General features: G+C 42.2%; 2 protein-coding genes across 3 annotated transcripts in view; one reads left to right on the plus strand and one right to left on the minus strand.

Annotated features, from left to right (window-relative positions):
• LOC109431372 (E3 ubiquitin-protein ligase highwire) overlaps positions 1-22,775 on the plus strand; it is a 146,459-nt gene extending 123,684 nt beyond the window's left edge. Inside the window, exons 38-42 of the mRNA XM_062845647.1 lie at positions 18,756-19,382; positions 19,443-19,611; positions 19,702-20,454; positions 20,713-20,814; positions 20,875-22,775. Of these exons, the coding sequence (XP_062701631.1) occupies positions 18,756-19,382; positions 19,443-19,611; positions 19,702-20,454; positions 20,713-20,814; positions 20,875-21,156 (1,933 nt within the window). The 3' untranslated portion in view covers positions 21,157-22,775. The remainder of the gene's footprint in view (positions 1-18,755; positions 19,383-19,442; positions 19,612-19,701; positions 20,455-20,712; positions 20,815-20,874) is intronic.
• Positions 21,954-23,840, minus strand: LOC109431375 (rhythmically expressed gene 2 protein). 2 transcript variants are annotated; one of them, XM_062845654.1, is made up of 2 exons: positions 23,588-23,840; positions 21,954-23,512 (listed from the first exon to the last, which is right to left on the minus strand). In XM_062845654.1, exon 2 carries the CDS (start codon positions 23,490-23,492, stop codon positions 22,719-22,721), a length of 774 nt encoding a protein of 257 aa, XP_062701638.1. In that variant the 5' UTR covers positions 23,493-23,512; positions 23,588-23,840; the 3' UTR covers positions 21,954-22,718. The 2 variants fall into 2 exon arrangements, with proteins under 2 accessions (XP_062701638.1, XP_062701637.1); XM_062845653.1 differs by having other exon boundaries at positions 21,954-23,516; positions 23,588-23,839.
• Between the last annotated feature and the right edge of the window lie 2,522 nt (positions 23,841-26,362).

The raw sequence follows: 26,362 nt of genomic DNA on the forward strand, positions 1-26,362 counted from the left end.
AGCTTCCATCTGCTCCGTCAACAGGTTGCTAGCTCCGCGAAAGCAGGTCCCGTTATCTGAGTAAAGGTCGGACGGGGATCCTCTGCGCGCAACGAATCGGCGGATTGCCATCACACAGGATTGTGTTGAAAGGCTGTGCACTATCTCCAGGTGCACCGCTCGTGTAGTAAGACACGTAAAGAGTGCAACCCAGCGTTTCACCAAACTGCGACCCTGCTTTACCAGGATTGGGCCGAAGTAGTCGACGCCGGTTTGGCTGAACGCCCGGATGTGGGGTGTCAACCGGGCCTTCGGAAGTGGTGCCATTATCGGTGGTCGTGGTGTTGACTTCTGAAGTTTGCAACTCTGGCAGCTCCGGGCTACACGTTGGATCAGAGGCCGCAACTTCGGGATACGAAATTGCTGACGTATTTCGTTGAAAACAGTTTCACGGTTCTGATGTTTGTATCGCCTGTGGTAACTGTCGACCAGAAGAGCTGTCAGATAGTGATCTTTCGGCAAAATTATCGGATATTTCGTTCCAAAGGGTACGGTGAAAGCAGCACCAATCCTGCTACTCATCCTTATCACGCCAACATCATCCATAAACGGCGACTGTTCGTACAATGGACTGCCCTTCTCGATTCGCTTCTGCTCTTTCTCAGGATTCGCTTTGTTGAACTCCAGCACACAGTACTCGTCGGGAAATGTTTCATACTGCACCTGTCGCCACAACAAGCTTTCAGCCTGCAGCAACTCCTCGCTGGTTAACGGTCCAGATTGGCCTCGCGTTCGGAACATCTTCACTGCGCGCAACAAATACGCCGTCGTGCGTAACAAGCGGTTCCAATTCGAGAATCTTCTCACGTCAATCAGAGGCTGCGACATTTCTCGATGATGCTGCAGTCCAGTACGTAGCTCTTCATCGGTCATCAATTGTTTCACTGGCTGCTCTGGCCATTCGTTCTCTGGCAAGAAGAGATAATCCGGACCCGTGTACCAACGACTACTTGCACTGAAGCTAGGTCCAACTCCCCACTTGGTGGCGTCGTCAGCCACGTTTTGTTTCGATGGAACGTAGTGCCACTCATCGACGGTAGAAAAATTAAGAATCTCGCCGACACGAAAGCCCACGTATGGATGATAGCGGCGACTATCCGAGCGAATCCACGCGAGAGATGTTCTGGAATCTGTCCAAACGTACCGCTTTTCTATTGGCAGATCCAAGGCAGTACAGATGTTGTTCAGCAATCGGCTGCCTATCAGGCCGGCTTGCAGCTCCAAGCGAGGGATGGAGAGCGGTTTAAGCGGCGCCACCTTCGTCTTCGCTGCGACTAACACGCACCGCACTTTACCATCATGGACGGTACGCAAATATGCAACGCAAGCATACGCTAACTCACTTGCGTCGACGAACACGTGAAGCTGTATCCCACTGTGCAGTTTACTATTTGCCGTACCGAAGAAACAGCGGGGAACCTCTACTTCGCCCAATTGCATCAAGAGACGTGTCCAGTCCTTCCACAGATCGTGGAGCTCATCCACAATCTTTTCGTCCCAGTCTGTTCCAGATCTCCAAATGTGCTGCATGAGGATCTTGCCGTGAATGATGAAGTGGGCGATGAACCCGTAAGGGTCAAACAGCGACATTACGAGCCTCAACACCTGCCGTTTTGTGGGTGTATCTCCTTCTACCAGTAGCCTCGTAAGATCATCTTTCAGAGTGGTATCAAAGGTGAATACGTCAACCGTTGGTCTCCACACCATCCCCAGAACACGCTCCGTAACCGAAGATTTATCAAGAATGATTGATTTCTCCTTCACGTTCTCGGTCTCGCCCAGACGTTGTAACACTTCAGCCGAGTTGGATGAGAAGTTCCGGATGTCGAAACCACCTTGAGCATGAACGAACTTTACATCTTTCACCAATTTGACCGCTTCGTCGATCGTGTCTACACTGTCAAGGTAGTCATCAACATAATGGGCATTGACGATCGCATCCGCAGCTCTTGGGAATTGCGATGCGTAGTTCTGGGCGTTGGTGTTCTTGACGAACTGTGCGGAGCACGGTGAGCATGTCGCACCGAACGTTGCAACATCCATAACGAATATCTGAGGGGATTGATCTGGATGATCTCGATAGATGAACCGCTGCGATTGCTTATCTTGTGGGATGATCCGAACTTGGTGGAACATTTCTTTTATGTCTCCACACACGGCAACTGAACGCTGACGGAACCGTAGCAGGACTGTGAACATTGACGTCAACATGTCTGGTCCTTTGATGAGCATGTCGTTGAAAGAAACGCCGTTGACTCGAGCTGCAGCGTCCCAAATCAGACGGATTTTCTCCGGCTTCTTCGGATTCCTCACGATGCTAAGTGGCAGGTACCATACACGATCCGGATTTGTTGTCTCAATTTCCTCTTGTGATATTCGGTGGGCGTATCCTTTCGACTCGTACTCTGCTATCTGATTATTCACTCGTTCTTTAAGACCTGGTTCTTTGGCCAGCCGCTTCTCCAATGACTGCATCCTGCGCACCGCAAGTGGATAGCTGTTTGGGAACAATGGATGGTCATACTTCCACAGGAGTCCGGTCTCGAACCCGCCATCGACCCTTCTAGTTGTTTTCTCCAGTAATTTGCGAGCTCTTTTGTCCTCCTCTGACTTTAGTGAAGTAGCCACCGCTGCTTGCTCGATGTTGAAATACTGCTTCATCTGCTCGTGTAACTCTCGGTTCCCGATCTCGTCGGAATGGGAATTAAGCCTGGAAACTGTACATCCACCGTCGACCTGTTTTCCGTAAACGCACCAGCCTAGCCGCGTCTTCGCTGCAATTGGATCGTTTGCACCGCCTTCTCGCACTTTCAAAGTCGTAAGCATCTGCGCATGCTCGATGCCGATGATGATCCTCGGTACCGCGTCTGTGTAGCTGCGCAACGGGAGTCCTCTCAGGTGTGGATACATTTTCTGAAGTTCGAGGTAGGGGAGTGATTGACTTTGTAGCTTTAAAGACTGCACCGTGCGTACGTTGTTTAGTCGGAATTGGCTTTTCAGTCCTGTTCCTGAAATCGCTACTGAGATTCGCTGGGAGCCTTTCTCTTCTCGAGATATATTCCCAGTCCAGCCTAACCAGAAAGGTTCTTCGGGGCCGCTGACGTCCAGTTCCGCTGCAAGTCCAGACTCCATTAACGTAGACTCACTTCCGTCATCCAGAAAGGCAAACGTATTCACTTTCTTTCCGTTCCCTTCGAGTGTTACGGGCAGATAGCGAAACAGAGAGAATCTGTTCACTGAATGGTAATTTTGTCGCGCGACGTTTTCGCTAGTCTTCGCATCACCCGTTGACTCCAGACGCGAGTGTAGCAGGGTATGATGACGGAATCGGCAGCCGTCCACTCCACACTCCTTGCCCGAACGGCACGGCCATTTCCGATGTGGAATCAAGCAGGTTCTGCAAAGTCCTTTCGATCGAATCGCTTTCCACCTTCCGTCGAGATCTAAAGCCTTGAACTGGGGGCATCGCGCGACTTCATGATCGTCATCAGAACAGTAAGCGCACAGTCTCTTCGTACTTTCCGAATCTCTAAAATGAGGCTGCCTATCCGACATTACTTCTGCTGATTGGTAACCATCAGCTTCTGCGTGGGCATACAGTTTTTGCTTGTCTCGTCCTGAGTTGGATGATTTAGTCTGGCTTGAAGAATCCACCGGAATCGTAACATCTGTCGCTGTCTTTACTAACTCTGACATGAATTCACCGAATGTCGCCAGGTTGACCTCAGCAATTGAGCGCTTGTACCAGGACCATTGCATTCGCATTTGTGGTGGAAGTTTTTCTACCAGTTCATACAGCAACATAGGATTTCGTAGGTGATCGCCTAAATCCGCAATGAACATATGGTCGACAAGATTGCCATTCCGTAGTTGATTATTGACTGCAAATTCTCATTTCTTGGTGAGGCAACATTTCGTAGCTTCTGCAGCAGAGAATGGATCAGGATGTCCGGTCGCCCGTACAGCATCCGTAGAGTTTCCATCACGTGCGGAACTGACTGCGGCATTAACAAGCGGCTCTTCACGGACTCCAGCGCATGTCCCTTCAAGCAGCGCTGTAAGCGGGCAAGGTTTTCCACGTCCGTGTATCCGCAGGCTGCCGTAGAATTATAAAACGAACTAGAAAACAACGGCCAGTCTTGTGGGTCTCCGGAAAATGATGGTAGATCCCGCGGCATCACCTGTCGCGCTGCTAATTGCCCGCCTGATGGCGTACATTGCAGCGGCATATTCTGCGGTACGCATGGAGGCAAGATAGAATGTGAACTGTCTATCTGATTTGGATCTCTATTGATGCCCACTAGCGGTGGATTCAGATTACTGTCGATGTTAAAGTCCGTTCGCGCTTGTCCGTACGCTCCTGGCATGGATAAAGGTGCTGCGGCTTCAGATGGTGCACCCCTAGGTTGATACCATTGTCCAGAGGAAGGACCACTCGGTTTAGGTAGAGAGTTCACTGCCACTACACTTGACACACACTCAAACGATGGAGCTGTTACAAATCGCGAACCGGAGGAGTTGACAGTTACTACCTGTCCCATGGACATAACTTCACACCCAAGGGTCCCTTGAGGACCAGTGGAATGTACCATTCTTGACTGCCTATCGCAAACGTTTCGTGTAATAGGAACCGTTGACGTTGCACCGAAACGATTTGATTGATTCGCAGGAATCGCATTTGACTGAGTTTCAAAAATCGTCGGAAGTGCGGACGAAGAATGAACATTCACCCCCGGGTAGTGCCCAGCCCACTTTGAGAGCATCGAACTGTTAGTCCCTTGCAACGGTAATTTTGACGGAGGGGCCAATATTTGAGGAAAAACTGAAGGGGTACTTAAGGTTTTTTGTGGTGTGGACGTCGATTTCGGTACGTTGTTGGCCTTCGTTGCTGTTGGCTCGAAGGAATCGAGACCAGACTTCAGCTCCGACGATGAGGATACTGCCATCGTTACTGCTGGGTCTGCGGGATGAGTTGATCCAGATTCCTGTGGCTGCTCAGCTAGAGGAATTTGAACAGCGCCACGATTGGTTCCAAGCCACGATTCGACCTTCTTCCGGCTTGCGCTACTACTCATTCCGCTTCTAACACTACCGCTTCCGTCCTCCAAAGACTGAAGCAGCTGATGCTTCTGTTTCAGCAGCTCTGCATCTTGCTCGGCTCTCTTGCGCTGTATTTCCTCCTCCTTTTTCCGGAATTCATCCTCCTTTTCGCGGTTCCTCTTGATAAGTTCTTGCTCCTCCTCGAGAAGCTTCAAGGCCAACTCTGCCCGTTGTGCCCGGATGCTGCTTGACGTCCTTGTAGTGTGCCGGGTACGGTTGCTGGCTATTTCCGTCGCCTCGTCATGTATACATCGCTCGCAGCGCCAACTTTTATTAGGGTCATGGGTCTCGCTCGTTATGCCTGCGCACTCCTGGTGCAACCAGATGTCACACATGTCGCATCCGACCATATGGCTCACCCAGCCATTCGTATGACATTTTCCGCAGGTCCGAGCGGAATTCATGATGCTGCTTACTTCGCAGGACTTCTTTCTGCTTACTTCGCAGTGATTCACGAAATGAATCTTAAAGTTTGTTGCGGATCGGAGGGTTTCAGGGGCAGTCGTAAACACCTCTGTTAGCAGACCTTTTACAGAAGCAGCTTTAAGCTGTAATTTATTAAGAATTCGTTAGCTTAGGTTTACCAGTACATATTCATGAAGCTTACATTCAGTGTTCTACCGCATACTTGCAGAAACCTCGACTCGCAACAGATCCTCGAGTCAACGAGACTTTTACAAAATGAGTTTGGTTGTGCAACTCTAACGAATTCAGTAACTTTCGTGCCGGTAATCCGGCCTTTCAAACTGGTCCGACTTAGTCGGAAAACTTCAACAGCTGGACGGTAGCCTCGTGTTTCGAGCGATTCCGTTCAGCTCGTTCGTCACAAATCTGACCAAATTCGACCCGTCGGAGAGGCGTTGACGTGGGGCAAATGGTTTGCGGCTCACTCTCATTAATCGGTGCAGAAATCGACGGTCACTATAACTCGGTCATGCGACGAACAATCCAACGGCTGAACCGACCACGTTTGTTGATCTCAATGTCTATCCTCTTTATTCTGACATTCGTTTTCCACCGCTGTCGCGTTGACAGCTATCGGGGAGCGACCGGAATCTACACCACCTTCGGCAGTGTTGGAAGATGGGCGGTTCTCAACACTTTGAATTCATTGAATTTTCTCCAATTTAACAATAATTGTTAAATTTAACGTAACGCAAGAGTGAGTAGGGGAGGCCTCTGCGTTACACTCATCATTCATTACTTGAAATCGAAAGTACACAGGACAGGGGACGCTAGGATAAGTTGACTAACAGTCTTACAGATTAGATTCATTACAATTAGAAAATTATGGACTGTTTAGGTAAAGATAAAACTGTTGATTATAGGAGTTATATTTGTATTTCTTATTTTTATGGGTTTTGTGAATTTATAAAAGTTGACAAATAATCATTATCATTTTTCAGTTGACTGAACTGTTTTGTTTTTATATCTTAGACGGTATTATTTCACTGATCAAAAAAGCAGGAATTTAGTTAGGACTTAGGACGGTTGACAATGTAAAGGGTTACGATGGATATAATATTACTTTGGACTGAGATGATCACAGATATGCAGAAGACGACTAGCAAAATTAGGAACACAATTTGATACATTATTGACTATATTTTGACAAATAGGGTTTGACAAATTTCTTTACGATATCGAATGGAAGCTCAAAAAGTGTTATCTAACACTAATATGAGAGTTATTTGGGGATGATGCTGGTGCTGTCAATGACTAACATCGGTTATTGACACTATTGGTAATCAGCTTGAAATAATTTTCAGAATGTATTTTAAAATAGTTGAGGATATTATCTGAATATTGTTTGGGGAAGCTGTCAGAAAAACTAGTTGCCCATATCGGCTAAAAACGCTAGCTCTGGTAGTTGTTTTCGAATAATTTTCAGAAATATCAATTTTTTAAAAATTAGCTACGACACATTTTTTTTTCTTTTCGCTCTTTGTATATTTCTTAAGAATAGTACTCTGAAGGCGTTAACATAGACATAGACACCTTTTTTTTTATCTCTGAATGTTGTCCAGTGACCTCGGAGATTTTCGATTATTGAAATATTGTTCAATTATCAAATCATCTTTGGAGCTTCCATTCGATCAAAACACTAGTGCGATGGGAAAAGTTAACAACAGTATTTTTAAAAACTACTACGACCCAATGCTAATTACTACACACTTTGCTCAAGTTGACGACATCGTCTAGTCCATCGTGAGTATTGGTCTTAGTAGGGGGAAAGTTGGGAAAGGGTCCAGGCTTTGCTATCAGCTGTCCTGCAGCTCCACCTGGTCACTCTTAAAAAAAAAAAAAAAAAAAAAAAAAAAAAAAAAAAAAAAAAAAAAAAAAAAAACTGCGTAAGAGTTTTGGGTGAAGTATACAGTTTATCACTCCCACTGCCATGCCTCCCAAACAGTGGGAACGGTAATTTCAACTTGATATAACTCAGCCGTTTTTCATCCGATTTGCAAAATTTTTGAAGCTATGAATTTTCCCAGCTTTCCAGATGAATATAAAATTTTCAAACTATGGATTTGACCAAAGTTCTATTTTTGAGTACTCAAAAACTCGGAGCAAGTACCTTAAAAATGCTGTTTTTCTGGAGCCATTCCGAATGTAAATTAGTTTCCACGCATATTTTAATGTTGAATTGCCCATATTAATAAAGTTAAATTATTGAAAAGAAATATATGAAGATACTCATTACTTAAGACTATAAAATCTTCACAAAATTACGTATAATACAGAAAATTTGTATATTCGATTTGAACTTTGTATTCATCGCGACAACCCCTGTGTTTTATTGCTTGAAACCAATCACGTGCACATGAGAAATCTTTTTCCAAACGTTTGTGAAAAGTATGAATCTCAGAAACAACAAAATTTTCATAAAATCACGTATAATACAGGAAATTAGTATTTTCAGTTTGAACTTTACGTTCATCGCGACAATCTCCATGTTATATTGCTTGAAAACAATCACGTGTACATAAGAATACATTTACAGATAAATGAGGACAAGTGTGAATCATAAAATCTACAAAATCTTCACAAAATTACGTATAATACAGAAAATTTGTATATTCGGTTTGAACTTTACATTCATCGCGACAACCCCTGTGTTTTATTGCTTGAAAACAATCAAGTGTACATGAGGAAACTTTTTCAGAACGATTGTAAAAAGTGTGTATTTAAGAAACTACATTATTTTCACAAAATCACGTATAATACAGAAAATTTGTCTTTTCAGTTTGAACTTCACGACCATCGCGACCACCCTTGTGTTTATTGCTTGAAAACAACCACGTGCACAAGAGAAAGCTTTTTCCAAACGATTTTGAAAAGTGTGAATCTTAGAAACTACAAAAGTTTCATAAAATCACGTATAATACAGGAAATTTTTATCTTCAGTTTGAACTTTACGTTCATCGCGACAATCCCCATGTTATATTGCTTGAAAATAATCGCGTGTAAATGAGAATACATCTACAGATAAATGAGGACAAGTGTGAATCAAAAAATTACAAAATTTTCACAAAATTACGTACAATACAGAAAATTTGTATATTCGGTTTGAACTTTACATTCATCGCGACAACCCCTGTGTTTTATTGCTTGAAAACAATCACGTGTACATGAGAAATTTTTTTCCGAACGATTGTGAAAAGTGTGTATTTTAGGAACTACAACATTTTCACAAAATCACGTATGTTACCGGAAATTTGTATTTTCAGTTTGAACTTCACGTCCATCTCGACAACCCTTGTGTTTATTACTTGAAAACAATCACGTGTGCATTAGGAAACTTTTTCCAATCGATTGTGAAAAGTGTGTGTTTTAGTAACTACAAAATTTTCACAAAATCACGTATAATACAGGGAATTTGTATTTTCAGTTCGAATTTTACGTTCATCGCGACAATCCTTGCGTTTTATTGTTTGAAAACAATCACGTGCACAAAGGAAAACTTTTTCAAAGCATTTCTGAGAAGTGTGAGTCATCAAAACTACATCGTCTTTACAATATTACCTATAATACAGAAATGTTGTATATTCGGTTCGAACTTTACATTCATCGTGACAATCCTTGTGTTATATTGTTTCATATAAGAATAAATTTACAGATCACTGGAAACATGGATTCCTACATTTTTTTTTTCTTCTAGGCATTCCTACAGAAATTGTTTCAAGAATTGTTAAGAAAACTTTCCTGGGATTTCCTAAGTAATTCCTCGGACCTGGTGTGATGGTTAAAGCACAGGCATTTCACCCCGAGGACCTGGAATCAAATCCCACTCCCGAAAAACACACAAAATGTGAGTTCTTCCTTCGGAACTTCTTTCGGAAGGGAAGTTGTAGCCAGCCCGGGCGATCCGTCTCAAAACACGTGGCTTAAGCGCCACTCCACAAGGGAGACCACATGCCCAATTTTAATTGCCCGGTTGAGACTCTCCTGAGGGCGAGTCCATAGATTCTCCTCGAAAGGAATTTTACAGATCGTTGGCTGGCTTACGAACCAAACGTCCGAACGGGTTCACCCTATTATCACAACGAAATTCTCTACTCCCAAAGACACTCAGAGATTCCGGTAAGAGATCCACTCATTCTCCCAAACGATGCAACATAAGTCACTCGTTATTTCTCATCACGGGCAGACTCTCCGATCGTCGCGCAACAAATCAACACATAAGAGATGGACTGACTGCCCATTAATCAAACCCCAACTGGGTGGAGGACGGGAACCGATACTTATCGCGAAGTGACGTGCAACACATGAAAGTAACTAAACACCTGGGAGCTTACACAACACTAACATTTATTTCTGAAAGACGGAAACGGAAATCATGGAAGTTTTAGTTATCATTTTATTAACATCTAACAAACATTTCCCTTCGATTGTGTGTGTGTATTGGGTTTGGCTAGCTACTCCCTATCTTGTGTGCATTCTCTTGCCCTGTCTGTCTACTCTCACTCTGTGCTCATGTGCTTTGCGTTATCTCGCGTGACGTCACGGCTTTAGCAGCGCAGATGCGTATTAATCTGCGCTCCTGGTTCTACGGGGATCGACACGGCGGTAGTTTGTCACGCACGTGTTCACGATCCAAGGTCTCGTGTTCGCTCTAGATGCGCATTTTTCTCAGTCTTTGGACTGGCAACAAAAAACTCCGAGGCGCCCTCCTCGGACGCCCCACTTCACTCCAAAAAAGATTGTCTGGTATGACTCACCGGTTTCGTTGGTCTACACTACCGCAGTCGATGACCTATGGCTGGGTCAACGATCTCGTCCACGGAGTTCGTTCAAGATGGACGAACAGCGACTGAATCGTCAATGCTGACAATGGATGTCCTAGGATGGCGGTGGATGCATTCACGAGGTCCCCTGAACCTCGTTCGGCCGATATGTTGACGAATCGGGCGACTTCCAGCTGGTTGACGGTCGCTGGGCACGTTTTCGTCCGTTGAGGGGCAGGTTTTGGGCGCTTGGGTGCGAGATGAATCTGCTGCGAATAAACAGCCTAGCGGCTAAATCGAACACTAAGCACAGGCACTAAACGCACATGAAAAGCACAATTACCTTGCTATGTTTGGTTTCCTAGCTAATTTCGCACACAATTTTCAAAACTACGCACACTTTCTAGGAACTGGGAATGAATTAGACATTTAATTATTTTACATGCACATAACGTCACTAACTTTCATACTTTTTATGAACTCGAACAAATTCTCAAACGCGCACACCTCTGATTAACTGAGAAGTCACGGACGAAATGGACGAATCTGTGGCTCCTCAGATTAAAGAACATGGACCTCGGACAAACCGGACTTTGTCATTTCCCGAACTCCCGTCGTGCACTTTGTGACTATAGAACCCCGAAGGATAACTCAGTACGAAGGTCGTGCCGCTGTCCTTTTCCAACCTTTCAATGAGACGGAGGAGCCCGCCCCGGGAAAGATTTTGCAAAGTGCTCGCAACTCATGATTGCATAAGCTAAGGGATGCTTTATATTTGAACTTCTTTTCGTTCATTAATCTGATTGACCTATCCAATCTTATTGAGACATATATTTGGACTATATTAATGGAATTCATGCCTGTATATACATATAAACTATTTACAAAATTCCTGACTGCTACAAAGTAAAGCGTGGGTCCCGAGATGAACTAGCCAAGGGCTAAAAATCTCGTTAATAAAGATAAAAAAATATTTCCTCATGGGATTGCTTATGAGATTCCTCATTGGATTTCTTCAGGGATTCATCCTGAGATTATTTCTTCTGTGTTTATTTCAGGAACAACTTCAGGAATAATTTTCAAAATTCCTCCAAGAATTCCCTAGGAACTCTTTTAAGAATTTCTTTAGGACTTCCTCTTGGAATTCCTTCAGGAATTCCTCCAGGAATTAATCCAGTACTTTCTCCAGAAACTTTTTATGGATTCCCTTAGGAATGCCTCTTGGAATTGCTTCCAGGATTCATCCTGAAGTTTCTACAGGAACGCCTGCAGGGATTCCTTCAGGAACTGCCACAGGGATTCTTCCAAAAGTTCATCCACTCTTTCTAGAATTACTTCAGGATTTCTCCAAGAATTCCATCTGTGATTTATTCAGGAACTTATCATGGGGTTCCTCCACGAATTTGTTCAGGAATTCCTCTAAGGATTTTTCCAGTGATTTCTCTGGGGATTGTTGCAGGCATTCCTCTAAAAACTCCTCCAAGGAATCCTTCTGAAATGCCTCTAATTTTTTTTATCATATTCCTCTAGGAATTCCTTCAGAAATGCTTGCAGGAATTCTTCTAGAGATTCCTCCAGGAGTTTCTCCACAGATTCCTCAGGAAATCCCTACACGCTTTCCTCTAGGGTATCTTCCAGAAACTTCTCCAGGAATTTCTCCAAGGCTTCACTCGGGAATTCCTTCTGTGATTCTTTCTGGAACAACTTATTTTAAAAATTTCCCCAGTAACTCTTCTTAGGATTCCTTTAGGAATTTATCCATGAATTCTTTAAGGAACTCCTCCAGGTATAAATTCAGTACTTCCTTCAGGAACTGTTTAGGGATTCTCTTGGGAATTCCTTGGGATTCTTAAGGAATTTCTCTAGGGTTTTCTTCAGGAACTGCTAGAGGGATTCCTCCAAGAATTCCATCAGGAATTTCCCTAGGAATTCCTACAGAATTTTTTCCAGGAATTCTTCAAGGGATTCCTCCAAGAGTTTTTCCAGATTCTCCTACAGCAATTCCTCCAAAGATTTCTCCAGGAATTTATTCAAGGGTTCCTCCAAGAATTCCACTACGAATTCTCCTCGGAATTCTTCCAGGAATTTATTCAGAAATTTTCCAGGGATTCCAACTTGGATCCTAGAAGAAAATTTTCTAGGATTATTTTCAGCGATTCCTCCAGGAATCTCTCCTGATATTCCTCCAAGAATTCATGCAGGCATTCCTCAAATATAGGAAATTTCTTCAGGGATTCCTCCAGAAAGTTCACCAGGAATTAATCTAGAAATTCTGTCAAAAATTCATCCAAAAATTTCTCTAGGAAATCCTTCAGGGATCCCTTCAAAAATTCTTCAAGGATTATCTCTAGGAAGACCCTTTGATTTTTTTTCCAGGGATTCCTTCAGGAATTCTTCCAGATTTTGCTCCAGCAATTGCTGCAGCGATTCTTTCAGGAATTCTGCAAAGAGAATTCATCCAGAAACTTCTTCGGAGATTTCTGCACGAATTTCTCCAACGATTCCTCCAGGGATTTTTCAAAAATTCCCTTGAGGATTTCTTCATGAATTCCTCCAGAAATTCCTCCAGGAACTTTTCAAGATTTTTACAATTTTTTACAAAAAAATCTCCCAGAGTTCCTTTAGAGCTTCCTCCAGAAATTCATCCAATAATTATTTCAATGACTCCTCTAGGAGATTCCTCCAGGTAATCTTCCAGATATTCCTTCAGAAATTCTCACAGAAATATCTCCAGGAATTCCTCTAGGATTTAGTCCAGGAATTGCTCCAGGAACTCCTGCAGGAAAATCTCCAGGAAACGCCCCAGGAATTTCATCAGGATTTGAAAATTGCTCCTGGACATTCTTCAGAAATTATGTCAGAAAATTCTCCAGGAATACCTTAAGAATTTTTTAGGAATTCTTTCAGGCATTTCTCCAGGAATTACTCCAAATATTGTTTCAAGAATTGTTTCAATGATTCCTCAGGGGATTTCTCCATGAATTTCTCCAGGGCGTTTCTCAAGAGTTCCTCCAGGAAATCCTTCGAAGATTCCTCCAAGAAATACATCAAAGATTCATCCAGAAATCGTTCAGAAATTCCTCTAAGAATCTTCTAGGGATTTCTTCAGGAATCCGTCCAGGATTTTTTCCAGGGATACTTTCAGGAATTCCTCCAGAAATTCCTCTAGGAGTTGCTTCAAGAATTCCTTCTGGGATTTCTCACAAATTTCTCTAAGGATTCCACAAGGCATTAGTTCAGTAATTCCTTCGAAAATTTCTCCAGGAATCCCTTCAGAAATTCCTCTAGAAAATCCTTCAGGAATTTCTCAAGGGATTTTTTCAGAAAAATATATTTTCCAGATTTCCTTTAGAAATATGTATCTCCAAAAATTCATCCAGTAATTCTTTCAAGAATTTCTCTAGAGATTCATCCAGAAATTCCTTCAAGGATTCCTCCAACACTTTTCACAGGAATAATTCTACGAATTCCTCCAGGCATTTCTTTAGGATTTTATTAAGGAATTTCTCCAGGAACTCCTCCGGGAATAACTCCAGGAATTTCTTTAGGAATTTTTCCAGGAAATGCTCCTGGACATCTTGCAGCTTTCAGATTTTTCCAGAGATTCTTCCATGAAATTCTCCGAAAATTCTTCCAGGAAATCCTTCTAAGATTCATCCAGGAAATCCTCCAGAAATTCCTCTAAGGATTCTTCCAGGAAATCCTTCTGAAATTTCTCAAGGGATTTTTCTAGAAATTCCTTCCAGAATTCCTCTGGATATTTCACCAGGAGTTGCTCCAAGAGTTCCATCAGGTATTTATCCAGGAATTGCTACTGGGTCTCATCCAAGAATTCCTCAGGGGGTTACGCCAGGAATTCATTTAATAGTTGCTCCATGCATTCCTTCAAGATTCTCTCTAGAGATTTTTTCAGGAATTGCTTCAGACATTCCTCCAGGAATTCCTTCACGAATTACTCCAAGAATTTCTTCAGAGGTTCCTTCAGATATTCCTCCAAGACATTCTCTAGGAATTCCCTAAGAGAATTCTTCAAAAACTTTTCTAGGGATCCCTCCTAGAATTCCTTCAGGATTTTTTTTAAGAAATTACTCCAAGGAACTCTCATGAAATTTATCTAGGATTTCTTCTAGGAATTCCTCAAGAGAGTGTATGAAAACAGTTATTTGTGTAATGTTCTACTAATGTTCATGAAATTCAAAAATGTATATATGTTGAACAGGTGGGTTTGAGGTTAGGGAACCGCCACTGTACGTAATATCGTAAAGATTATACATTCAAATCAATTTCTTGAGGTTTGTGCTAACGTAAGAACCTCAGCACACACGACAGTCGCACATCGTCCTGTAGATGGGCAACGTCGAGCCCGAAACCGGTCGACTCAAAAAGGTAAATTAAAACCCCTTTTATTTTTTTGTAAGAACTATAAGTGTTGTGTCCTGTCTCGCGCTGCGTGTTTTGTGTATAGATTCAAAGTTTACAAACTTCTCAAAATTAATCTGGAAAGTATTCTCATGCACACTTGATCGTCTTCAAACAATAAACCCCAGGGGTTGTTACAATGAATGTGAAGTTTATACTGAAAAAAAAAACAACAAATTCCCTTTACTATTAGCAACTTTGTGAATGTGTTGTAGTTTATAGGAATCAACACTCTTTCAATTGTTTTGGAATATTGTTCTCATGATCATGTGATTGTTTTCAAAAAAAAAACACAGTGGCTATCGCGATGAATGCTGAGTACGAACCGCAAATACAAATTTCCTGTATTATACGTAGTTATGTGAAGATTTTGTGGTTAACTTATTTCAATCTTCTTACAATATTTCTGAAAAAGTATTCTTATGTATACGTGATTGTTTTCAAGCAATCAAACACAGGGGTTGTCGCGACGAAAGTATAGTTAAAATCGAGAATTATAATTCCCTGTATTTCACGTAATTTTTTGAAGATTTTGTAGTTTTCAAGAATCATACTTATCATGCGCATGTGATTGTTTAAAAAATAATACACAGGGGTTGTCGCGATGAATGTTGAGTTCCAAACACAAAAACAAACTTCCTGTATTATACGTAAAATAGTGAAAACTGTGCAGTTTTTATGATTCATACTTCTCCCTATCGCTGTGGAAATGTATTCTTATGTATGTATGTGATTGTTTTGAAGCAATGAGAGACATGGATTGTCGCGACGGACTTGAAGTGTAAAACTGAAAATACAAATTTCCAGTATTTCACGTAATTTTGTGTTTTTTTATAGTTCCTAAGATTTACACATTTCACATTCGTTTTGAAAAAGTATTCTTGCACATGCGATTGTTCTCAAGCAATAAAACACAGGGTTTGTTACGACAAATGTGAAGTTCAAACCGAATATACTTATTTTCTGTATTATACGTAGTTTTGTAAAGATTTTGTATTTTTTTACGATTCACACTTCTCACTTTCGCGTTGGAAAGTATTCCTATGCACACGTGATTGTTTTCAAGCAATAAAACACAAGGGTTGTCGCGATGAATACAAAATTCAAATCGAATACATAAATTTCCTGTATTATACGCGATTTTGTGAAAATGTTGTAGTTCCTAAGATACACACTTTTCACAATCGTTCGGAAAAAGTTTTCTCATGAACACGTGATTGTTTTCAAGCAATAAAACACAGGGTTTTTTGCGATGAATACAAAGTTCGAACCGAATATACAAATTTTCTGTATTGTACGTAATTTTGTGAAGATTTTGTAGTTTTTATGATTCACACTTGTCCCCATTTATCTGTAAATGTATTCCTATGTACACGTGATTGTTTTCAAGCAATATAACATGGGGATTGTCGCGATGGACGTAAAGTTCAAACTGAAAACACGAATTTCCTGTATTATACGTGATTTTATGAAAATTTTGTAGCTTCTAAGATTCACACTTTTCACAATCGTTTGGATAAAGAAATTCTCGTGTGCACGTGATTGGTTTCAAGCAATAAAACACAGGGGTTGTCGCGATGAATGTAAAGTTCAAACTGAATATACAAATTTTCTGTATTATACGTAATTTTGTGAAGTTTTTGTAATTTTATGATTCATACTTGTCCCTATTTATCTGTAGATGTATTCTTATTTATATGCGATTATTTTCAAGGAATATAACATGGGGATTGTCGCGATGAACGTAAAGTTCAAACTGAAAATAAAAATTTCCTGTATTATACGTGATTTTATGAAACTTTTGTAGTTTCTAAGATTCACACTTTTCAAAATCGTTTGGAAAAAGCTATCTCATGTGCACGTGGTTGTTTTCAAGCAATAAACACAAGGGAGGTCGCGATGGACGTGAAGTTCAAACTGAAAAGACAAATTTCCTGTATTATACGCGATTTTGTGAAAATGTTGTAGTTCCTAAATTACACACTTTTCACAACTGTTCTGAAAAAGTTTTCTCATGTACACGTGATTGTTTTCAAGCAATAAAACACAGGGGTTGTCGCGATGAATGTAAAATTCAAACAGAATATACAAATTTTCTGTATTATACGTAATTTTGTGAAGATTTTGTAGATTTTATGATTCACACTTGTCCTCATTTATCTTTAAATGTATTCTTATGTGCATGTGATTGTTTTCAAGCAATATAACATGGAGATTGTTGCGATAAACGTAAAGTTCAAACTAAAAATACTAATTTCTTGTATTATACGAGATTTTATGAAAATTTTGTAGTTTCTGAGATTCATACTTTTCACAATCGTTTGGAAAAAGATTTCTCATATGCACGTGATTGGTTTCAAGCATTAAAACACAGGGGTTGTCGCGATGAATACAAAATTCAAATCGAATATACAAATTTTCTGTATTATACGTAATTTTGTGAAGATTTTATAGTCTTAAATAATGAGTATCTCCATATATTTCTTTGCAATAATTTTGCTTTATTAATATGGGCAATTCAACATAAAAATAAGCGTGGAAACATATTTACACTCGGAATGGCTCCAGAAAAACAGCATTTTTTAAGGTACTTGCTCCGAGTTTTTGCGTACTCAAAAATAGAACTTTGGCCAAATCCATAGTTTGAAAATTTTATATTCATCTAGAAAGCTGGGAAAATTCATAGCTTCAAAAATTTTGCAAATCGGATAAAAAACGGCTGAGATATTAGCAGTTGAAAAATACCGTTCCCACTGTTTTGAGGCATGGCAGTTGGTGTAAGTGATTTATAGCATGGCAGTGGGAGTGTTATTTGAATCTCGCCGGGGACTGCGACAAGGTGATGGACTCTCATGCCTACTTTTCAATATCACTCTGGAAGGTGTAATGCGACGCGCCGGACTCAACAGTTGAGGAACGATTTTCACAAAATCCGGTCAATTTGTGTGCTTTGCGGATGGCATTTGGAGAATGTGTCCAGAACAAAGTGCATGCTGGCAGGCGGAACCGAACACGACCGGGTCCGTCTAAGTAGTGATGTGACGATAGACGGGGATTCTTTCGAGGTGGTGGAAGAATTCGTCTACCTCGGATCCTTACTGACGGCAGACAACAATGCTAGCCGTGAAATACGAAAGTACATCATCAGTGGAAGCCGTGCCTACTATGGGCTCCATAAGAAGCTACGATCTAAAAAAATTCACCCACGCACCAAGTGGACCATGTACAAGACGCTAAAGCAGTTACGCCCTTTTGAAATGTTGGTGCCGATATATAGATAGATACAATTTATTTGAATTAGTTTTTATACATTATGCTATTTTAAACATCAAATCAGAATATTAATAAGACCTTCTTCTAACCACGGGCTCGGACCCAACCCAGTAGAACGATGTCACGACAGCAACGTTACTAGGATGTTCTCCCCGCGACCACTTTATCGTTGTAAGGATCGATTTCGACCGCAGGGTACCGATAATACATATAACCTACGTAGCCAGCTCCGAATCCTTGGACCGTATAACGTCTGAACTAGCCATTCTCCGAGTCCACGCGCCACCTTAGGTACAGGATTTCATACTTAACCGATGGTTGCCGGAGCAGCGCCTCATTGGTGAACAGATGCTCGGAACCTACCTCCTTTAACCGTTTTGTGGCCGACAGGGTACCCGGGTACCCAGCGCCCATTTGTAATGCACGGTATAGGAAAAAGCAAAAAGTTTGTCGGACACATAACGGTTAACCAACTGCTGATGGTCTTAGTCTTCAACTAACCTTTAGAAGCATGAGTTAGAAACTTGTGAAGACTAGAACTATATTGGACGCACCTTCCAGGTTGTCAATTACCCATTTTACAGCCGGTTTACTCATGGTACCTACAATTATTTTTTTTTCTTCAAGCCATTATTTTGTCACGACGTTGTAATATCTGTTTCGCATATTTATATCATGCAATATCTTACTGTGTTTCAGATGCGGAATTCTGGACATTTTCTTAGCCGTCATCGCCAAGGCTCTCCAGGTGCAGATAAAAGTGAAGAACAATTCCAACAAAAATCCACCTTCCATGAAGCTGTGGCGGTATATGAACATCTGCAAGATCGACGACTACGAGAAGTCTACGTTGAACAAGATTTCGTTGACCAACTCGCAGATAAGCAATACGGACCCGGATCGTCCGATGGCGACGACGGTCACTACCAAAGCAGGCAGTCCCGTAGCGGAGCAGTACGACTTTGAGGTTTCCTCTTCGGATTTCCTGGACGATAAAACGAACGATGAGAACTCGGTTGATTTCGATGTAGCTATGAAATCCAAACCAGGCATACGGATCGAAGGCGCTGTTAAACCTCGTTGGTTTTTGAATGGAACAATTTCCTCCAAACAGGCAGAGAATATCATGATCCTGATACGGGACATGGCACACGGAAAACTTTCGGACAAGTGGTCCATGATAACGAAAGCTGCTATCGCGGAATGTATCCTGAACATCACTCGGTTGTCGGATGTGTACCGCGTTCCGGAGACTTGCATGACCACCCCGACGCTGTGGCTTGCTTTGGCCAGTTTGTGTGTTCTGGATCGTGATCATGTGGAAAAGTGAGTGATCAGGTTTACATCCAAAGGTGCAGATTAGAATAATGACACCATTATTTTCAGGTTATCGTCAAGTCAATGGTCGAAACAGTCGGAATCGCGACCGCTTTGTTCTAACCATGATGATGATGTTACATATGCTATGATTATATGCAGTTTGTGCGGTTCGTTGTGCTCGGATTGTGACCGTTTCCTGCATTTGAACAGGAAAACCCGGAATCATTATCGCACGGTAAGTTTTCCATGAGTCAGCCCAATTAGTTTCATCAGAAAACCATGTTATAACATTATCGCGCATATTATTCTCATAACCTATTTTCAGGTCTGCAAGGAGGAAGAGGAAGCCATTCGCGTGGAACTGCATGAAAGTTGTGGACGAGCCAAACTATTCTGGCTGCTTGCCTTGGTCGACTCGAAAACGTTGAAAGGAATGCTGGAGTTCCGCAATGGTAACAACACACTGGTTTGTGATCCTCCCAATGCGATCGGCGTGTGCCGGTTCTGCGGCGTAACCGGAAACACCGGGTTGCTGGCCGTGGGAAATGTATGCGTGGACCAGCAGTGTCAGGAATACGCCGCGAGCGCGTGCACGAAGGTGCATCACTGTGGCCATCTGTGCGGCGGAATAATCAACGAGGAGAAATGTTTGCCTTGTCTGCAGCAAAAGTGTCTAACATCGGAGAGCAAAGCCAATGGAAAGGAACCCAAATTGACGCAAGACGCGGATGATATGTGCATGATCTGTTTCACCGAAGCCCTTTCGTCGGCACCGTCAATACAGCTGGATTGTGGTCACGTGTTCCACTTCCACTGCTGCAAGGCTGTTCTTACCAGACGGTGGAATGGTCCGCGGATAAGTTTTGGCTTCTCGCAGTGTCCCATCTGTAAAATGGACATTCAGCACTCGGCTCTGGGCGATATTTTGGAATCGATCGTATCGTTGAAAGCGGACGTCAAACGGAAGGCCCTTATGAGACTGGAATATGAAGGGGTAGCAAAGAACTTGGACAGCAAAGATTTGGCGGCTTATGCGATGGAGCGTTATGCGTACTACGTGTGCAGTCAGTGTGAAAAGGTTGGTAAACATTTGGGTATATTTTGGTACCTACTTCTCGTTACATACTTTGCAATACATTTAACTTTACATATCAACACCCAACGATAATTTTGGAGATCAGAAGCTAACTACGCGTTTCCCATCCTTTACCGTTCCCATGTGTTGAATTGAAGCATTTCTTCCTTGACCCGATTCCACTTTAAACTTTCATTTTGTTATATAACCTTAGATATTTATGTTTCTATTAGCAAATGTTCGGCTTTTCTAACATTTTAGGCATACTACGGAGGCGAAGCACGTTGCGATGCAGAACTTGGAGAAAACTACAACCCTCAAGAGCTTGTCTGCGGTGGCTGTAGTGATGTGGTCAAAGCCAAGGTAATACGAAGACCGTGCCTAATCGTTGAACAATTTCTGATACTATCACTTTTCCCGCAGATGTGCCCTAAGCATGGAACCGATTTTCTGGAGTACAAGTGTCGCTACTGCTGTTCGGTGGCCGTATTTTTCTGCTTTGGAACGACGCACTTTTGCGACACGTGCCACGATGACTTCCAGCGGTTGACCAACATTCCGAAGAATAAGCTACCCAAATGCCCGGCCGGCCCCAAGGCAAAGCAACTGATCGGAGAAGAGTGCCCGCTGCACGTGATCCATCCGCCCACGGGAGAGGAGTTTGCCCTTGGCTGTGGCATCTGCCGGAATGCTCATACGTTCTGAGAGCTTTAATGAGAATTATAAAAAACGCTAGTACCGTAAAGTAAAGGCAAATAGTTTGGTAAGCGGTACCTATTTGATCATTATGAAACCGATTCCTACTAAGACGCTCGCCTTTTGTTCGTTACATTGTTTCTATAATTTAGTGAGGGAGGGACCCGCTTCGCCTTCCGAGCTACGAGAGGCGGTGTCAGTTGATTGATTTGCAACCTCTGCGTGTACGAAGGGATGTTTGTAGAGCTTTGACCGTGGCCGATACTCTTCAAGGGCGAATAGATTGTGATTCTATATTACGACAAGTGAACATCAATATTCAACCACGGCTGCTGCGGAACAGCTCGATGCTGAGGCTTCCACTTCGTCGTAACAACTACGGGATAAGAAGTGCTCTACTAGGTTTGCAACGTATTTTCAACCGTGTGGCATCAGTCTTTGACTTCCATCTGACAAGGATCGTACTAAAGCGAAGGTTTACTGACTTTTTCAATAACTTGACATAATTTTGAGTAGGAAATATTGTACACATGTGATTCGTAATGTAATTTCTGTTTGTGATTTGTGACATTTTTAAATAGTTTTAAGTTTTTAATATCATTGGGACTACAGAAAGTCTGTTGATGTAAACACAAATAAATAAATGACATTTTGCGAGGCAAAAATTAAATGATATCCATTGAATATCGGTAGATATTTTCAGTAAAATGTAATATTTGACAAGATGTCCCGTCTAGGGTATTTCTTAGTTTTTCAAAGACAGGCATGTCTACCCGAACGTCATCAAAAATAATACGAAAAAAAGGTATTAAATAAAAGTGTTGCCCTTTGCTTTACGGTACTAACAACTAGATAAAGCTAGCGATCTCAACAAATTGATGACTGTTTTTGTTATTACCTTTCATACAGTTAGGAATTATTTAAACCTCTTGTTGTAACTTTGTAGAGCAGAAAGATAGTCAAGCACTGAAATACGCTGATTGAGGCTAGAAAACCAGTGCTGAAAAATTCATTTCGCCATATCTAAATTCAACCACCAACAGCTCATTTTAAAAGCTGAACCTGAGAATATGGTATATGAAAAACTTGTGCGGCTAGACCAATTCTGCTAGAAAGTCACGGAAAAACTGCTATTTTTCGAATATTTAAGGTAAATGTCACGGACTACCTTCGAAAAATGCCAAATGATATTCACCGTGAATATCATTGGGGTTTTTCGAAGGTAGTCCGTGACATTTACCTTAAATATTCAAAAAATAGCAGTTTTTCCGTGACTTTCTAGCAGAATTGGTCTAGCCGCACAAGTTTTTCATATACCATATTCTCAGGTTAAGCTTCTAAAATGTGCTGTAGGTGATTGAATTTAGATATGACAAAATGAATTTTTCAACACTGTAGAAAACTAATCCCAAGGTTTTCTTTTTTATCAAACCATAGAACGGCAGGTATCCAGATCTTATGGTCTGTATTCATATTTACTCTAAACGTATATTCTATTATGTACACTTCAGCAATCAGAAATGAGAAACCGATCTAGCTACAATAATAAAAACAGAACTATGTGTAACAATCTACCACTTCATTTCAGTAGTCTCTAACGCGTGAATAAACTCTTGAAAATTTGCAAACACATGTCTTGGGTCTATTTCTGAATCCGAACAAACTTCCTGTTTATTCACATTAACCAAAATACTGGCCCAACCGGCCCGTTTTGCACCTACATAGTCCAGCTTGGGAGTATTGCCAACGTGCAATGCTTCGCCAGGAAGCACCGACGAGCTGCAGAGACTCAACGCAAAGTCGAAAATCTCCTGACTAGGCTTCTGAATGCCAACATCGTAGCTTGTCACAATGAAATCAGTCGGAATTTTCATCGCCTCCAGTATGTGGCTCAATCTTGGATCAAAGTTGGATACTATTCCTATCTGCTTGCCATGGGCACGCGCCAATTCCACCATCCGGTCGGCCATATCGACTTTGGTCCAGCAGTATCCTGTTGCGTAGTCTTCTATGAGCTGGTCAGCGACACGCCCGAGCATCGCCTCGCTCAGGTGCCGATGGGAATCGCGGAAAATGTCCATGACCAGCGTCCGCCACCACCAACGCCAGTCGTACTTTGATCCCTTGCCGAAGTTAGGATAATCACGTGCCATTCGCTTGAAGTGCTTTCCGAAACATACCGAAAGGGCCTGCTCCTCGATGCCGTGGCATCCTAGATGGCGAGCTGCCATAGCATACTGCATTTCCGGTGGACGAGAGAATCTCAACAAAGTATCCGTCACATCGAAGGTCACCAACTTGAAGCGGGACAAGTTCTTCCGCACCAGTCGCGAGTTGATGCTCATTGTTGGCCTTCTTGTCTAGTCTTGCTGTGATGAGCGATAACAAAGAGAATGGATTTTTTTTATCAGTCATCCTACAAACACATGAAGCTGCTTACCTTTGAACTATCACTATTAGATTTGCACAATCTACATTAACTTCAGCACTAATAACACAGATTTGTCGTTTTATAAATTCATGTTGACTAAATTTCAGAATTCAGTAAGCCTAAATAAATAGCACCGCAGAAGAGGAAGTTTTACGAGCGTTTACATCACAGAACAACAAATCATTGTGAACTCACTTTGTTTACGCCGTGCATCCTCTTATCTTTTTCGTTTCGTCCGAATGCAATTTTTATTAATCTTCGTTCGCCGCACACAAGAGAAGATCAAGCGACCCCTCGGCCCACGACGAATGAACATCGCAATGATGTGCATTAACAATATGACGTGCTGGTTGCGTGCATCGAGGGGTTAACACGAGATGAACATCACAGGATGTTGATTCACCATAAATTTAGCGAACATCACTTTACTTTTTATCCGACGAACCACATTGAATTTCTTACATTTCAGTCTATTCCAGTTAGGTACTTGGGTATGCATTTGGTAGTCCACAACTTGGAAGGAGCGTTCAATATTTATAGTTCTAGTTCTCATAAACCCAACATCTTTTCTTCACCTTGTCTTTGAAAGGCGAGCAGTGTCGACACTATGCCTGTTTCGAACTGATCCGGTGCTCACCCTTCTTTACTATCGAGGAAAATTTGATCCTACGACCAAAATAGGCATCGAATTCTGTCTTCATTGCTTCAATCTATCGGTCCCGGTCATCCCGGCTTAGCGCTTCCTGCAGCGTATCAGGGTCCTCGGATACCTGTGGAATGTATTCCGGCGAGAGATGGTGGCCGTTATCAGAAGAAACATCCAACTTGCGCCACCAGTCCAACTGCCAAGCTCCCGTGCTGTGAAACACATCCTCGTCCTGGTTTTCGTTCATCTCGTCGTCGATTCTGGGGAGTTTCAAACTTTTGAGGCAAGACAGTATACACTGATAACAATAATGAGATTTACACGTCATGTAAACTTCATTTTGGTCATGTGAACTTACTGTTATGTCATATCATGTCATGTAAACACTCAGAGTCATGCTGAATTACATGACATATAATGTATGCACAGACAAACAGACATACTACTTAGAAGAAATTTGTTTCAAAATCATCGTTTGGCATCTCACTAGCACCCTCTATAATGCTCAATCCGAAGCATTCATTTGCAGGTGTTGTTTTCCTCGGTTCGATGTAACAATTTAGCAGGTGACGACTAAAGACACTATATGCAAAGACACGAAATGTTCCAATTGGAATTCCAAATTTGCTGTCAATGTCATTCCAATCGAGCAGGAGACCTGTCAAACGCGCTTTAAAAGCATTGCTCGACAGCATCATCGTCATGACGCGACAATCATCATCAATAGCAACAATCATCAGATTTCGTGTCTTTAGCATACAGTGTCTTTAGTGACGACTCCCTCGTGGCATCACCCATTCATAAAACATGAATGAAGGTTCATGATTGAGTCATTTTATGTAAACATTGATCGGCGTCGCGTTCATTTCTCTCGAAAATTGAGAGGTGATGTAGGCACAGCAGCGCCACCATGACACATGCGAGCACAGTCCGAACCACACTGCATTTTTAAAATGACCGTTAAATCGTGCGACGATTGCGATTTGAGTGGTATGTCTGTTTGTCTGTGATGTATGTTTACATTATATTTCATGACATTTACATGATATGTCATGTAAACTTATGTCACAGACAAACAGACATACCACTCAAATCGCAATCGTCGCACGATTTAACGGTCATTTTAAAAATGCAGTGTGGTTCGGACTGTGCTCGCATGTGTCATGGTGGCGCTGCTGTGCCTACATCACCTCTCAATTTTCGAGAGAAATGAACGCGACGCCGATCAATGTTTACATAAAATGACTCAATCATGAACCTTCATTCATGTTTTATGAATGGGTGATGCCACGAGGGAGTCGTCACCTGCTAAATTGTTACATCGAACCGAGGGAAACAACACCTGCAAATGAATGCTTCGGATTGAGCATTATAGAGGGTGCTAGTGAGATGCCAAACGATGATTTTGAAACAAATTTCTTCTAAGTAGTATGTCTGTTTGTCTGTGCGCATATCGCCTCCACTTTAACATCTTATTCAACATCTTATACGATCACTAGTTGACTTGGTAACCTTTGATGCTTCGCCTCGATGCAAGGGACACAAGGTGACATCGTCCTGTTTGAGATGTCCATGCCGACCACCACGCCAGGTAATCACTTCACGCTGTCAACGTTAAGTTTGTCTGTGGTTAAGGTGCCCCAGTCGCCGATGCCAAATCTCCAGACTGGTGGCTGGTCGTGCCACACACGCACTCGTTTGACCAACCTGGTTCAGTTCATAGAGGCCATCCTTCTCACGGCCCGTGGCGACAACTTCTCCCGTTGTTTCGTCCTTGACCACATATATGATCATATATGATTCCCTCGAGAATGTTACGCAATAACCCTTCTTGCAGTCTCAAGAAAGGAGATTTACCACCGACGAACCGACGTGACAGTGGTGATTCAAAAGTGCCCCCCCCGAGCTACCAAACCATCGCGAACCGTTATAGAGGTGGCGATAGTGTTCGCTTATTTTTCATCATGGCGTCGCGGACAACAAATTTGAATTTATTTGTTCTAGCTGTCACCTCGGTTCGTCGGTGGATTTACTGCAAGGTCTGGAACACAGAGCACGTTAGAAATATCTAGTCTACAGCATTCACCTTCCATATCGACATCCAGCTCGGTGATCCCAATGGCCACAACCAGTTTTTC

The sequence above is a fragment of the Aedes albopictus genome, chromosome 1 (genome assembly GCF_035046485.1).
Source record: "Aedes albopictus strain Foshan chromosome 1, AalbF5, whole genome shotgun sequence".
Taxonomy (NCBI): Eukaryota; Metazoa; Arthropoda; class Insecta; order Diptera; family Culicidae; genus Aedes; species Aedes albopictus.

What these genes read in the sequence shown, in the direction of transcription:
- LOC109431375 (XM_062845654.1), bottom strand. Translation starts at nt 23,492, where the DNA reads ATGAGCATCAACTCGCGACTGGTGCGGAAGAACTTGTCCCGCTTCAAG.